The sequence below is a fragment of the Poecilia mexicana genome, unplaced genomic scaffold (genome assembly GCF_051168715.1).
Source record: "Poecilia mexicana isolate PSO_F unplaced genomic scaffold, ASM5116871v1 scaffold_15, whole genome shotgun sequence".
Lineage (NCBI taxonomy): Eukaryota > Metazoa > Chordata > Actinopteri > Cyprinodontiformes > Poeciliidae > Poecilia > Poecilia mexicana.
Window position 1 is genome coordinate 21681214 of NW_028263384.1, and position 14571 is coordinate 21695784.

At 44.2% G+C, this 14571-nt stretch overlaps 2 protein-coding genes across 2 annotated transcripts in view; one reads left to right on the forward strand and one right to left on the reverse strand.

Moving 5' to 3' along the window:
* Window positions 1-1776: 1776 nt before the first annotated feature.
* Window positions 1777-4625, reverse strand: LOC106904470 (5-hydroxytryptamine receptor 7-like). Its single transcript, XM_014968815.2, has 2 exons — window positions 3612-4625; window positions 1777-3004 (listed from the first exon to the last, which is right to left on the reverse strand). Exons 1-2 carry the CDS (start codon window positions 4223-4225, stop codon window positions 2101-2103), a joined length of 1518 nt encoding a protein of 505 aa, XP_014824301.2. The 5' UTR covers window positions 4226-4625; the 3' UTR covers window positions 1777-2100.
* Window positions 4626-7295: 2670 nt separating this feature from the next.
* The window catches only part of arfgef3 (ARFGEF family member 3), a 37813-nt gene continuing 30537 nt past the window's right edge, over window positions 7296-14571 (forward strand). The window contains exons 1-3 of the mRNA XM_088012777.1: window positions 7296-8679; window positions 11968-12019; window positions 14473-14554. Coding sequence (XP_087868903.1) covers window positions 8595-8679; window positions 11968-12019; window positions 14473-14554 — 219 coding nt within the window. The 5' untranslated portion in view covers window positions 7296-8594. The remainder of the gene's footprint in view (window positions 8680-11967; window positions 12020-14472; window positions 14555-14571) is intronic.

Consider the following 14571-nt stretch of genomic DNA (forward strand, 5'->3'; position numbering starts at 1 on the left):
GGTGAGTACAGGAAGTCCAGTTAAGCTCTTCCTGTTTGTCTTTTAGGCTTTTGGTCCTGAACTGACTCATTTCAAACTGTGATGTAAAAAGTTTAAACCAGAGCGGGTCAACAGGGTGGCCATTATCAAACCCGCTGAGCAAGAACCAGAACCGGGGACATCTGTAACTGGTTGCCATGGCGACACACTCTGCATCACTCTGTTTGTTGCCTCAAAGAAACGAAACCGTGTGATGATATCTGAATGATTCTCGAAGCGAGAGCGACTGAACCGGCTGCTGGTCCAGCCTGTGAACTTCAGAGTCTGTCATGTTTCATGTTGGATGTCAGGCTGCTTGAAAAATCACTTCCAGTTTGGAAAGAAAACATCAGAGATCAATAAACTGGAGTTTGGGTCTGGACTCTGTTCTCTGGGCTCATTAAGGACAGAACTCTGTCAGCCAGCAGGAAACACACTGGGTGACCGAAGACAAAAATATCCAACAGTAGATTTATAAACTGTACATGTGGAGATTAAACTGTGGTCATGAAGGTTAGATACAAAACGATCCTCATCTCAGAACTTTCTGTGGGAAAAACTTAGACTTTGAGTGAAAACAATCAGTTTTTAAGATGATAACTGATTCAGTTAAAGCTCCAAGTTCAGAGGCTGCATCCTAAACGGTCGACTTTAACCGGGTCTTCATCGGCCGTAACGGCCGGAAGAGAGCGAGTAAAACTGGATGGTCCAACCTGACCTCTGCGTATGCCTTGTTGCCTAGCAACTAAACACAAACTGGTAATGATTACTGTTACCCTTTTAATGTATTACACTTATAAATAAATATTTTAGTAATTTTGTATTAAAAACATGCCTACACAGATGACAGCAACCACTTCAAGCTTCTGATTTTTGTTTTTAGATTTAAAGCAGTTTTCCTCCCATTTCACCTGCCATTGTTACAAGAACAAAACTCTCTGGCCGCAGTGCATCTTGGGATAGGATGGACCACGAAGGACAAACTAAACCCTTCACATCCGGGGACAAAACAAAAAATCCAGAAATCCAGACAATCTTCTTCTTACAGCTGTGAGTCAATCGATCTTTAAATGCGGCATTTGAAGGAAGCAGCTCGTGAATTTGGAGCCCAAATTTCGGTGACCCATTTCAAATCAAATGGTGTGTCTGCTGTAAGGTACAGCTCTGGAGCTACAAGGAGATTTTACATATTTTATTGATGATCATTTTTCATAAGTAATTATTTAGTTGTCTCAGTTTTTCTCAGAGTTTTGTAGGAGTAATTAACCAACAACACTGAGTTGTAATTCCTGACAATCCTTCTGTTTTGAAGGAAACACAGAATAGTAATAAATGTGCTTCAGTGCTCAGTGGCCACAACTATAAATACATGAGTTTAAATCAGTTTCTTCTTCCCTTCCAGTGCAGATCTGAGTAAATGAAGCACAAAGTGCAGGTTTCAACATGAGGCTGTTGTTCCCTGCAACCACAACCTGAAGGACAGAGCAGGAAAAGGCACAGGACGTTCAGTCCAGTGTCTACAGCATCACATTCCTCTCCTCTACAGGCTAACATCTCACAATAAATAAGTTCTGTTCAGAAGAGAGCCGCCTGCCACAAACATCATGGATCAGATACACAGAAGCTTTCTGCTAACTATTCTGGAACAAGCAATAAGCACGGTGACGAAAAGCAGCTAGACTCTCCAGAACGTTAATCTGTAGATTATTTACATTTTTACACATTAGTCGTTGTTTGTGCAGGTGTGTGTGCTGAAGAGCAGCTGGTGGAGAACCAACTAGCAGACGGCTGCAGCTCCTGTTTGGTTCTCCGAGGCTCCAACTGAAAACGAAAGGCAGCGAGACGTGAGCTGGTGGATCCATCCGTAAACCAGCATGCAGCTCGGTCAGCTACTGTCCGCTAAACCCAGTCCACCGTAGAGCCAGACATCCCTGATCAGCCTGAAGCTTCAGTCCAACACCAGCCTCCCCTCTGGCCTTAACCTTCATACATAAGGAGGAGATAATCAGTCTGGCAGCAGGGAGGTTAGTCCCGCCCTCTGGATGTTTCACAGCGGCTCTCCTGATTGGCTGCGTTGCCTCTTCAGGCGTCTGTGTCTGGCTTCTCCACCAGCTTCAGAGCCTCGTGCATGCCGGCTGCCGACAGCTTCCGGTTGATGTTCCGGTAGCGGCAGCGCAGCAGGTTGCTGTAGGTGGTCCGCAGGTCGCGGTTGAAGAAGGCGTAGATGAAGGGGTTGATGAGTGAGTTGGCGTAGCCGAGCCACAGCAGCGTCCTCTCCAGCCACAGCGGCACGCAGCTGCACTCCACGCCGCAGACGAAGGGCCGCGCCGTGGACACCAGGAAGAACGGCAGCCAGCAGAAGGTGAAGGCGCCCACCACGATGCCCAGGGTGGCCGCTGCCTTCTGCTCCCGCTTGAAGATGGACTGGTTCTTCCTCTTCCTCCGCTGGTGGTGCTCGCCACTCTTCAGCAGGCGGGACACGCGGCTGCTGCACTCCTCCTCCACCTCCCGCTGCAGCTTCAGCGCCACCGCCACGCAGTCCAGGCTCTCCTCCTCCGCCTCCTCCTCACATTGCTCCGTCTCCGTTGCCTCGACGCTCCCCGTCTCCCCAGACTCTGACGGCTGCCGGGGCTCGTGCACCCCGCGGCCCCCTCTGTGTGCCGCCCCTGTGCGGTGCTCCCCGTCCCTGGGGAAGCCAGTGATTGTGTGCTTGGCGGCACTGAGCTTGGCTGCTCTGTAGATCCTGTAGTACATGATCAGCATGACTGACATGGGGATGTAGAAGGCCACGGCCGTGGAGTAGACGGTGTAGCCAAAGTCCTGGCTGATGAGGCAGACTCTGCCGTCGTTGACGTTCTGCGCCCAGCCGAAGAGCGGGGGCAGGGTGATGGAGGCAGACAGCAGCCACACTGACAGGATCATCTTGGCCATGCAGCAGCCGTTCTGCCGGACGGGATAGGTCAGAGGTTTGGTGATGCCCAGGTACCTGCAGAAGAAACAAACAAGATTTTTACAGTTTAGACTTGAAAATGAGCTGATTGGAGAAATGACTTGCCTCTCATGAGCAACGCTCACCCCACCCCCAACAAGGTGCCCTTGAACAAAGAGCTTAACCACAATCTGTGTGAGCCATATGCAGCCACAGATGGGAGCTGTGAGATTTTCTGAATGAAAAGCAGTTGGATGCTGCAGGAAGTCGCCTGACTGAAGGTCCAGGTTACAGCTGGACCTCAAAGAACAGAACAGCCACCATCTGGGGGAAATGTGACTCCTAAAGACTACAAGAACATGGACTGATAAAAGTCTGTGTTCAGTGATCTAAATGCAGGCGTAGAGCAGAATCTGTCTCAGAGCCCAGAGAGCTGAGATCAAACCTTAAATCCTAAAACTCAGATGGAGACAGATCTGATTTTATGACTCAGTCACTGGAAATGAAGGATTAACGGATAACAAATGATCCGACAGTCTCAGTTTGATGAAGTCTGCAGATCAAAGATGTGAAAGTTTCTCCTACAACTCTTTGTTTCCTGTAAAAATTAGACTTTATGGTTTGAGGTTTAGTTTCAGAAGTTTTTTTTTTTTTTTTTTTTTACCTGTCGATGCTGATTACGCACAGAGTCATGATGGACGCGGTGCAGCACATCACATCCATGGCGATGAAAACGTTGCAAAAAAACTGTCCGAATATCCACTGGCCGCCGATGAGGTCCGTGATGCTGACGAACGGCATCACGGCCAGCGCCACGGACAGGTCGGCCAGCGCCAGAGACACGATCAGGTAGTTGGAGGGCTGGCGCAGCTTCTTCACGAAGCACACCGAGATGACCACCAGCAGGTTCCCGCAGATGGTGGACAGGGTGAGCATGGTGAGCACCCCGCCGATCAGAACCTTCTCCACGCGGCCGTAGCTCAGGATCTGCTCCCCGCAGCGCGTCCCGTTCGTCTCCATGACCTGCGGCTGACTGGAGGAGGACGGAGAAGTGGCCACTGCCGCCGCCGCTGCCGCAGCCTCTGCGGCGTCCTGCGCAATTTTCAGCAGCCGAGGCGCCAGAGCTTCAGAGATCATCATGTTGGTGGAAATGCCGGGCTCCCCGCCGCCGACTGTGTCCTCAATCATGAACGCGGACCTCATGTTGTCAGCAGAGAAAGTTCCGTTAGTCGCTCCTACAACAACCATCCTGGAGTCCGGCTGTTGTTTTTTATCCATGGACGAACTGGACAGCCGTCCAGCGGTGACATGGACGCGCACAGCTGTGCCTGCGTTGGTGTGAAGAAAGTGTTATTTTCTGTCGGAACACAGCTACGTCTCGGCGAGCTTCGGGGACATCCTGCGCGTTATTACGCATGTGGCGCGTCTTGGGCACATTCCCAAACAGTCCGACCCATAAATCCCGCTTTGTGTCCCTGACGGTCTGTTGTCCAGCAGCTGCAACCATGCAGAAACTCCGAACCCACCGAGAGCGCGGATCTCTCGCAAAAGTTGCCACGTGACGTCAAAAGGCACCTCGGAGAGCGTGAAAGCAGCCGATCATACCTACACACACACCTACACACACACACACCTACACACACAGTGTAATTAGGGTGAAATTCTGCCGGTCATCTGAGCGCTCTGGACTGAATGCTGACCATCTGTGCCAGAGTGGCTGTGCGTAATTGCGCAGCAAAGAGGAAATGTTCTGCGGATTGTGTTTGTGAATCCATGTGAATCTGCTGACCGGAGAGAATAAACATTTTCATATGAAACACAGATGAGCTTTATATGAATACTTATTAAATATATTAAAGTTTGTAACAGACACAAAATTTGACTGTAAAGCTGGTTTAATGATCGAGGTGATGATTGAAAGGATGGTTACATAACCGAACAGAATGATTTATTTTCCCTCCTCTCCTCCCAGTCTCAGTCATCTCATTATTTCCGGTTCAGACTCCAGCATCAGCCCCAGTCCGCCTTCACTTCGCTTCGCTTAGCTTCAGTCACGTTTTGTCGCTTCAGGTGAAAATAAAGCCCATCTCCCTCTGGAACATTTCAGGAGTCATTTATCAGACTCGGCCTGGTTGAAGATTAGAGTCTACCGCCCTCCAGTGGTCACAGTTCAGTACTGCATGCTGGCACGGCGAAGAGCTGCTCAATAAATCCTGAAGATCCATCATTAAGGCATAACATTATGACCAGCATGGTCTCTCTGCTTGGCATTAGCTACCTTTATTTAGATTTGTTTAAATGTGATGATCCCCTCAGAACAGGAACAACCTTTCAACATGTTTTACTTTGTGACGTAATAAAGATGGCAGAGTGCAGCAGGTTATCGCTGAATCAGCTCTGAATGTGTTAAAGTTTTCAGTTATTCTCATGGTTTGTGTTTTGGGTTTTTATTTAGCCCTTCTCTCCTCCTCAGTGGAGCAGTAGAGATCAGAACTGAATTTAGTCTTATTCTAAATCTCATTAATTTCATAATTACAGTCGATGCGCTGCAGGCCTGCTGTCAGGCTCATCGGTCTGATCTCTTTTCAGAGCGATGAACCCGGTCTTTCAATCACCGCCTGTGATTCACGCTTTCATTTAGTTTTATCATCGAACCGTTCTGTGGCCTGGTTCTGTGATTGGCCGCCCTGCTGATCCTACGCAGAAGGAAGTGGGTCAAACAGTGAATGGATGCTGAATGGAGAACATTCATCTCCTCAGTAGCTCACCTCCAGGCGGTCCAGCAGCTCATTAGGCTGTGCAGACCCTGGTCATCCTTAGAGGTCTTCTGATGAGAAACAAAGACTGTCTGAACAGTAATTACAATGTTTTGGCTGGTTTTAAAGAATCCATTTGTCCAAAGTTCATTACTTATTCATTAGTGAAGATTGTAAATCATTAGGGTCATTACATGAGCTCCATTTGTGTTACTGAAGCTGGAAAAGATTGTGCTAATGACCTCCATTTGAGTCACTTAGCTGCTAAAGCTACTTCTCTATGCAGCCTGGAAAGTTAGGAGGAGGAAAGTCTCTGAGATCCTCAGGGGTCATGACCTTAGACCTCACCTTGCTTAGCAACTTCAGACTGTGACTGGATTGTAAACTCCAGTGTGAATGAATCATTCTGAGTTTCTCCCACAGATCTTCTATCTTCAGATGTTCATGATCACACCAAACCAAAGACCTGGAACGATTCATCTGGACCAGGTCAGGATGCAGAACCAGCCCAGAAGATTTCACACAGACTAACAGCTGTTGGAGAGAACCTGAGCATGCAGCAGGAGAACATGCCAACTCTGCATGAGATTAAAACCCAGGACCTTCTGGCTGCAGTGGACACAACTAAATCTGTAAATGAGAAAAAATATTTACTATTAAAAAATCAGATACGTTTCAACTGGTTGAAAACTCCTAGCTATGGGCTAACTCAAGGGTACATGTTTTGTTTTTGGTGGAAGTCGAGGTATTTATTTGCAGCCTTTAGGAAATCAGCCCCACACAACTGATAGTCTGTATGTGAGCTGTCTGTTCTACATTTGCTGTTTTTATTTTACAGTTAATCTAATTGTGATAAAAAAGTGAATTCACTTCATTATTTTAGTTTAAAAACTGAAAAATTGATGCTCATACAAAATTCTCTCACACTTTTTCCATCCACCCAACTTTCCGCCAACCTGCATGTTAAAAGCATCCTGTGAATATTCAGGTTCTTTAGCAACATAACTTTCTGTTGTTTGGCTGTTGAGCCAGTTCACTACAAATATCATCTGAAAGTCTTTTATAACACAGGAAGTTAAATTCATCTACAGAAAAACATAATCTAATCTAAGATATAATCCAGTCATGAACCCAGATTATAATTTAATTTCATACATTTCAGTTTTTTACTTGTTACAATGCAGTTAAATTTAGTTTAAATCACCAGTTGGTAGAAAAGCAACATTTGCCACTGAATCATTTTAATGTTTTTTTTTCTGTCTGAGGTTTTGTAATCCTGAACCATCAAAGTGAAACGACTGGAATAAATTAAACCAATCTGTCCTGTATGAGCTTAACTGGAAAAATAAATACATTCAGAGATATTATCAGTTACTGCACAACATTAATCAATACTTTGATTACATTTATTTTAAATATACATGTAATAAGAATACTACAGTCCCACTAATCTTTTTATTATATACATTCACACTGAAACTTTTTGCTTACTCCTTTTATTATTATTGGAGCCGTACAATGAACATTTGCTCAATATGCATATTTTAAATATAGAATTATATGAATAACAATAAATCTGTATGTGCATGTCTAATGTGTGAGTAATATTAATGTGGAACATATGAATGTTTTGTTTCCACTCTGGCAGTTTTTCGTCGTCCAGGGAGACGTCCAGCCTGAAAGAGGGGATTAACACACAGCCGCCCCCACATTTACATATAAATGAGCTATTTTCATCTGAACTAAGTAAAGTGTTCCTCTAAAGGTAACGGCATTTTGATTTAGAAGCTGTGTTAGAATATAATATAATATAATAGAATAGAATTATAATTTATTATCCCATAGTGAAGGGGAGAATGTGTTGCCACATAAAGGTAAAAAAACAAACAAACAAAACAACAACTCACAACTTAAGAAAAAAAAACTAAACCATGTAGTTATTAAAAATCCATATTCTAATAAAACAAATATGCAGCTTTAAAAAAAGAAAATGCACAAAATGTGTAAGTTTGGATGTGCACAAAAGCCAGCAGTGTACTATTTACAGTGCATCAGTTCATACCTGCTGCTGTATGTTTGTCATTCCTACCTGTGGTTAATGGGGCACCAGAAGGCCCCAGCCCAGGGGCCACATCCCTGTAAATCCGGCCCTGGTGGGTTTATTGATGAACTGATCGAATTGTTCTTACATAATAAAACTCAATAAAATCTCAGTCAGACATTCTGCTGCATTTTATTAAAAATCTACAGATCAATAGTAGTGACTGTTTCCTGTTGTGCTTTTATTGTGAAGGCCGAGAGGCTGGTTTCCGCTCTCTGCTTCCTCCACCTGTCCGTGTCCCGGTAAAGCCGCTCCAGAGCCGCTCAGCCGCGCTTTGCGTCCGACCCAGGAAAACAAACGGTGCATGTTGGGTTGCCAGGTAGGGCAGGAATCCGCCTTTTGGACTGCGGCTGTGATGCCGCTCCGGTCGGGAGGATTCTGGAACCGGATCTGGTTTCTGATTGGAGCAGAAGGATCAGCTGGACCGGATTCCCAAAACGCAACAGATCGGAGGAATAAACGAGTCACGAACCGCGGCGAGGAGGATTTATTGATCCGGGTTTAACGGAGCAGGAGGCCGATAGCTGCTGATTATTGATTATCAGCCGGAAGGTGATCGGCTCCGATCTGGGATCAGAAACCCGGACGCTTCCTGTTCATTCCCACCTTGACGGGATTGTGGCTGGCCTGACATCATTGGCTGCAGGCTTGGGATGAATCATCATCATCCTCATCCTCAGCAGCGGTGGGGGGGCTCCGGGATGCTGTCACTGCCTCCGCTCCCTTAAAAAGCCACGCACCGACCCGCCCAGGCCCGCTCCCCCCCTTCAGCCGCGGCCGCGGATTCAGCATGGAGGAAATCCTGAGGAAGCTGCAGAAAGACGCGTCTGGGCACAAACACAAAGCCGTGCGGGATGCGTGCGTGTGCGCCTGCGGTGAGTGTGCGTGAGGATAATCTGCGTCCCGGTTCACCTGCCGGTGAGGCGGAAACGGGGCGGGAAACAGCGGGGGTCCGTAGCGGGACCCCTGGTGGGAGGAGAGGCCACGATCAGATCCGGATTCAGTGTTTACACCAGAACTGGAACTGGAACTGGTTCCAGTGTTTGTTCTGCAGATGGTTTCCAAACAGACAGGTCCTGATGACCTGCTGACGTGGTCAACTCCTCCACGCGCCACTCATGCGTGGATGTTTACCTGCAGGAGCAGAGCTGACTGATGACTCCAAATTACACACACAGGCCTCTGGGGGGCGCTGTGCAAACGAGTTCTGTTCAATACTGTAAAATTCAGTAAAAAGATTAAATCAGTTTTTATACATTTCTTATTTAAGTCCATTTCAAATAAATGTAGCCAAATTTAATTTCTAATTAATTTTCTGCAGATATTTTCTGTTATAATGAACGTTCCTCCCATTTGCTCAGACATTACCGGGTAACTCTGGACCCCAAATCTGAAATTCCCACTTGCAGAGTTGAAGGTTTGACACCAACTCTGACCTCAGAGTCCAACATGGCCGCCGTGTAAATACAGTGTGCTGCCAGCTACGGTACCAACCTGTTTATTTATTTAGACTTTTTATGAACATGTTGCTGTACTGTTTGGATGAACTGTAATCAGAGTTAATATCTTGCATTGGTTCCTTCAAACTCACAGGATTCTGACCTGAAGCTGCAGAGTTTTGTGAGTTTTTCTGCTCAGCCGTGTTTCTCTCCTAGATGGAGCTTCTGCTGCCGTTATCTCGGTACTCATTTTTACCATAGCAGGTTCTGCTGGTCCTGGATCAGTGCTGCTGTGTTTTGTGTTTTGTCTCAAACCCAGTGGGTCACGGCAGACATCCAGTTCTGGTTCTGCTGTTCCTCCCTGTTAAAGTGGAGTTTTTCTCTCCACTGTCGCTACATGCTAGTACAGGAGATGTGATGTAAAACTTATTTAACCAATTAGAAAGTGAACTGAGCCTGAGTGTGTTAACAGGGTTACAGAGACTGAACCTGCATGATGAGGCTGAGTTGATCATTTTTGTAAAATATTTGTGGTGAATTGGAGTTAAAAAATAAACTGAACTGAATAGAAGCTGCTGCTGCAGTGTTCATAGGTCAGAGCTGTGCTGGATGTGATCCCTTTGTTTACCCTCTAATGTGATTTAATAATGTTTATAACTGAAACTGATTACAACAGTGATGATGTTTCTAAACTCTAAAACTGGATGATTCCATCGCTCAGGCTTTATTTCCATTTGAAAACACGTTGGATCAGAATCAGGTTTTGTTTAGCAGCTGAGTCACATGACCAACAGCAGCCTGACGGCTCGGTTTTATTTTTAGAGCAGAACTTGTGTGTGTGATGCTGAGACACATTTAGAACCAAAACAACTGGTTGAATAATATTATCTATCATCACAGTCATTATAATAGATGCTGTGATAAACTGTTAGTCTATATTGCATTCAGGACCGATTTCTAGTGGAAACAGCTGGGAAGGTTTAAGGAGCCTAAACCAATCACTAAATGAAAGTATCATCAGCAACAGGAAGAAATTCACTGTTTATTACTTACATTTTCATTTTAGCAGCAGCCAAAAAGCCCAGATCAGGACTGAATCAAGTCCAAATTCTCATCTCTTGTTGTGTTCTGGTTGATTTTTCCAACTTTGGACCTCCAGTTTTTCCCAGAAAAACATGGTCACTAAATGGATCTCCATCTGATTTTCATCACTTTAAACTAGACATTTGGATTTTACGCCATCCTGACCTCCGTGTTCCAACGTCCAGGCAACATGAAGCACTATGTGTCGGCGTCAGAGGATGGAAAACCAACCGGATGTTTCTAAAATCCTCTGACTCAAACTGTGTGGATGTAGGAATATTTGGTAAATCAGCTGCAGGGAAAACAAAATGTTCCTGGGAACGTGTGAGTCAGAACGGTCAGTCGGTTACAACATCAAGAAGAAATATTGATGAAAAATAGGTTCTTCAGTCAGATTTGAGGAAACTTAACATTAAAATTACATCTTCTTTTTTAGTTTTATGGCTGGCTTTGTAAAATCATGACTAGAGATTTTTTTTTCTTATTAAAATACCTGCAATAAATGCTTGAACACCTGCTTCATTTAAAAGGGAAACGGTTCTCAGCTCCGGGAGAAATGAAGGATTTCCTGTCAGTGACACGGAGCGAAACCTCCGTGATGCTCAGAAACATCCAGTTAATCTCTGCGACTCGCTGTGTTACCGGAGCAGAACATGGTTTCCTCTGATGTCATGGAGACGCTGCTAGCATTAACAGCGGCAGCCGCGGCAGAATGACCTTTCAGGACGAAGGCGGGTGAGGAGTGAAGCTCACAGAGGACAGGTTCAGGTTGTGCTGATGGAGGGAGAATCATGTTCTCTCCGAAACGCAGAAACGTAACAGAGCCTGCTGAGCATGTCCAAACTGAACACTGAGGCTAAACATGCAGGTAACAAAATGCACAACTTTCAGTTTAAAGTCTTTTCTTTGGGAGGAACATCTGCAACATTATAAAACTCCTGCTCTTTATGCAGAAGCTCAACTTTGTACTCAGGAGTGAAAACATCAGGAAAGATGTCAGAGAAGCAGCAGCAACTGAATCCAGTTTAATGTCACTTTAATTTAAAGTCCCTCATTCGATTCAGAGAAAGTTTAGAAAATCTCTGAAGCATCTAGAAAAGACCAAACATTCAAACTATCAAGTTTGATAGGGGGAGGGGTGATGGTTTGGGCTTGTTTCCATGTCGACCATGTTTTTTAAACTATTCCAGAGTCAGATGTGAGTCTGTCTGACAGCTGCAGTTCAGTCCAAACTGGGTCATCAGCAGGACGATAATCCCAAACCGACCTGCCGATCTGTGACAGAATGGCTGAAAAAGAAAAACATCAAGATGTTGCAATGGTCTAGTTAAAGTCCAGACTTTAACCTGATTGAATGAGCTATAAGACACAAAATCAGACTTGTAATTTTACATCCAACTTTTATTTTGTTAAACAGCTCGTAAAGTCTATTACTAAAAAATACATTTAATGGGAAAGTTTACATGAAAATGAATCTGTTAATGTTGAAGCAAATTAGAAAATGTTTTATTATTTATGCAGGGAAAGTTACATCATTATAACAAAGTTCATCAAAATGATTCCATCTTTTCCTCATATAGAGCAGCTCCAAACCACAGAACACAAAATATCTGATTAATGCCGTTTTTTTTTTTTTTCCAGAAACTCTGGAGGCTCAGAAGGGATCATTCAAGATTTCTCCTTCACAGCTTCGGTAAGTTCATTCATTCATTCATTCATTCATTCATTCATTCATTCATTCATTCATTCATTCATTCATTCATTCATTCATTCAGCTCATGTCTCAATTCTTTTGTCTTGGAATAAAGAAAAAGTCTGTCTGTTTAATGACGTTGCCTCTGGTATTAATGTGTTTATTGTCTGAAACCCTTCCTGGTTTATTCCCCCAGTTCTCTAAGAATCTCGTTTTTCTGGCTTGTCATCCACCTGTATCTGCTGGGGGAAAGTTTCCCTGACATCTTCTCTGTGTTGTCGCCTGCAGCAGCCTGCGAATCCCTCGACTTTAAACTGTCCTGGTCTGATTTGAATGAATTTAAATCCTCCTGGAATCCCTCAGCTGATAAGGCAGATATAAAACTGAGCAGGGAAATAAAAGGCTAACGGTTTTCCTAAACTCTTCCTGACATCTGAGGAACTTTTACAAACAGGAGTCACTTCAGATGTCTGTCTGCGATCTGAAAATGAAAACTGAGAAACCAGAACAGAATTTTAACTAAAACTAGTATCAAACCCGACTCAAGCTGCCGATAACTGCCGGATATCTGTGTGTCGATATTTGCATTGTCTGGATATTCAAAGACTACAGTCAGTACAGGAGAACCAGTTCTCTATCTGGTTACGTCTTCCTGGTCTGACTAACCCCCCTGGAAGGAAAACTGCCCCCAGACACATTTTTTAAAAATGTCACCAATGTGGGCGGAGCCAAGGGTCACTGAGGGGCGTGGTCAGTGTGGAGATGAGAGGATGGTGGTAAACGGGGTTTTGGTCTAGACAAGAATGAATGTTGCCAACTTTTAGAAACTTTTTCAGCCTCTAGTGACATTTTGTAAAAAAAACTAGGGAATGTTTATTTGGCAGAAGAAGATCTGTGGTGGCGCCCCCTATAGAAAGGAGATGACAGAAGAAGCTGAAGTTCTAATGAATTATTCATTGTTAGCTTCTGTTTTATTAGAGCTGATTAGATTAAACATTGATGATATCCTCCGTAGTCTGAGCAGCTCGTTTTCTACAGAATGAAAAACCTTCTGACATTAATGCATGAAGCAAAGCGTGACTGAAATGATTGATGTAACTGTGATATTTGCTGTCAGTTCTGGGTTTTATATGAAAGTTTCTGCCAGTTTTATCTCTGATTTTGTCTCTTTCTGGGTCGGATGGCCTCATTGTTCTCCCTGTGGCTCAGTTTTCTTTCTTCAGGCTCATAAAGAGACGGCGGGTTGATTTAACTGTCCTGCGCTCTGAGGCTCCCTGTGGCCCGTTTGAAGCCGGAGGAGCTGAGCTGGTTCAGCGGCGTCTGAAAGCTGCAGATCCATCAGCAGCAGAGATTCAATCAGCCATGAATAAAGAGAAGGAGATTCAGTTGGAGCGAATGGAAGAAACACAGCAAGACAAAGAGTCTCTGAAGACGGGAGACAGTTTCTGATCAGACACATTAGTTACATAACGGACCCAGAGCAGAACTATTCAGTTTATCAAAGTAAAGTTTTTATGTTGATCACATTAAAACGAGCCTGGTAAAAACCAGCCTCTTGTTCTGCGGTCTGCTTAACGTTTGGGTGAGACGTAAGTAATGCGGCAGCTTGATGAAGCTTAGCTGTACATTTATCTTGCTCCAACTTTAATTTCTTAAAATTTGGAAGCGTGACAAACACAAACTGATGCTGCTGCTAAACTACAAGCATCATTTACATCTCCTTCTTCTGTTTGCTGATTGGTCCAGTTAAATTTCAACTGGAGAAATGCAACTCAATGGGAGAAATACCAGATGGAGACCTGAAGGGAGATGAGAATCAAGTGGAATTGGCCTGTCTACATTAAATCAGCATCAGAACTTCAGTAGATAATGATGAAAAAATGTGTGCAGTTATTTTTATAGCCTAATTATGACATTTAAAATCAGTGGAAGATTTAATTTAGAAATTATTAGCATTTTTTTCTGGCTTGATTATAATTATTCGTTTAGGTAATGTTTACTCAAATGTGTGTTTTTTAATTGTGTTTTGTTTGTAGGTTAAATAAATAGTATAACTGATTTCTATCTTCCATGATAATTTAAATATATGAATCTGATTATTAGAGAATCTGGAGGTTTGTGTTTCTGCTCTGGTCTGTGTGAATATGAATCTATGGCTACAGATTTGAGCTTATTGATTTCGTCTCTTCTTACCTCATCCATCCATGACGCTCAGTGTGACTCAATGAAAGTCAAAGGTCAGATAAATAATTTCCTTCTCAGCTGGGATCTGATGTTGATCAGAGAAGAAGGAGCTTGAAGGCTGAACCAGGTTGTTTTTACTGTGTAACAGACGCAAACAGTTAATTTATTGGATAGGTCTCTTTCCTGATGGATATTTATTCATTGGTGCCTCTGTGTGTTTGGTAACATTCCAGCTCAGTAACGTCTCTGTTTTCTGTTGGTCTGAGCAGAGAGCGCTGCCTGCTGCCGCTGCAGATGGCCCTGGAGTCCAAGAACACCAAGCTGGGCCAGACGGCGCTCGCTGGCATGCAGGTACTGAACATGATCAT

Excerpts from the sequence above, each read along its gene's own strand:
- LOC106904470 (XM_014968815.2), bottom strand. The coding sequence starts at position 4,225 with ATGGATAAAAAACAACAGCCGGACTCCAGGATGGTTGTTGTAGGAGCG. Across the intron at positions 3,005-3,611 it reads TGCGTAATCAGCATCGACAG|GTACCTGGGCATCACCAAAC; the intron begins GTAAAAAAAAAA and ends TTTCTTCTGCAG.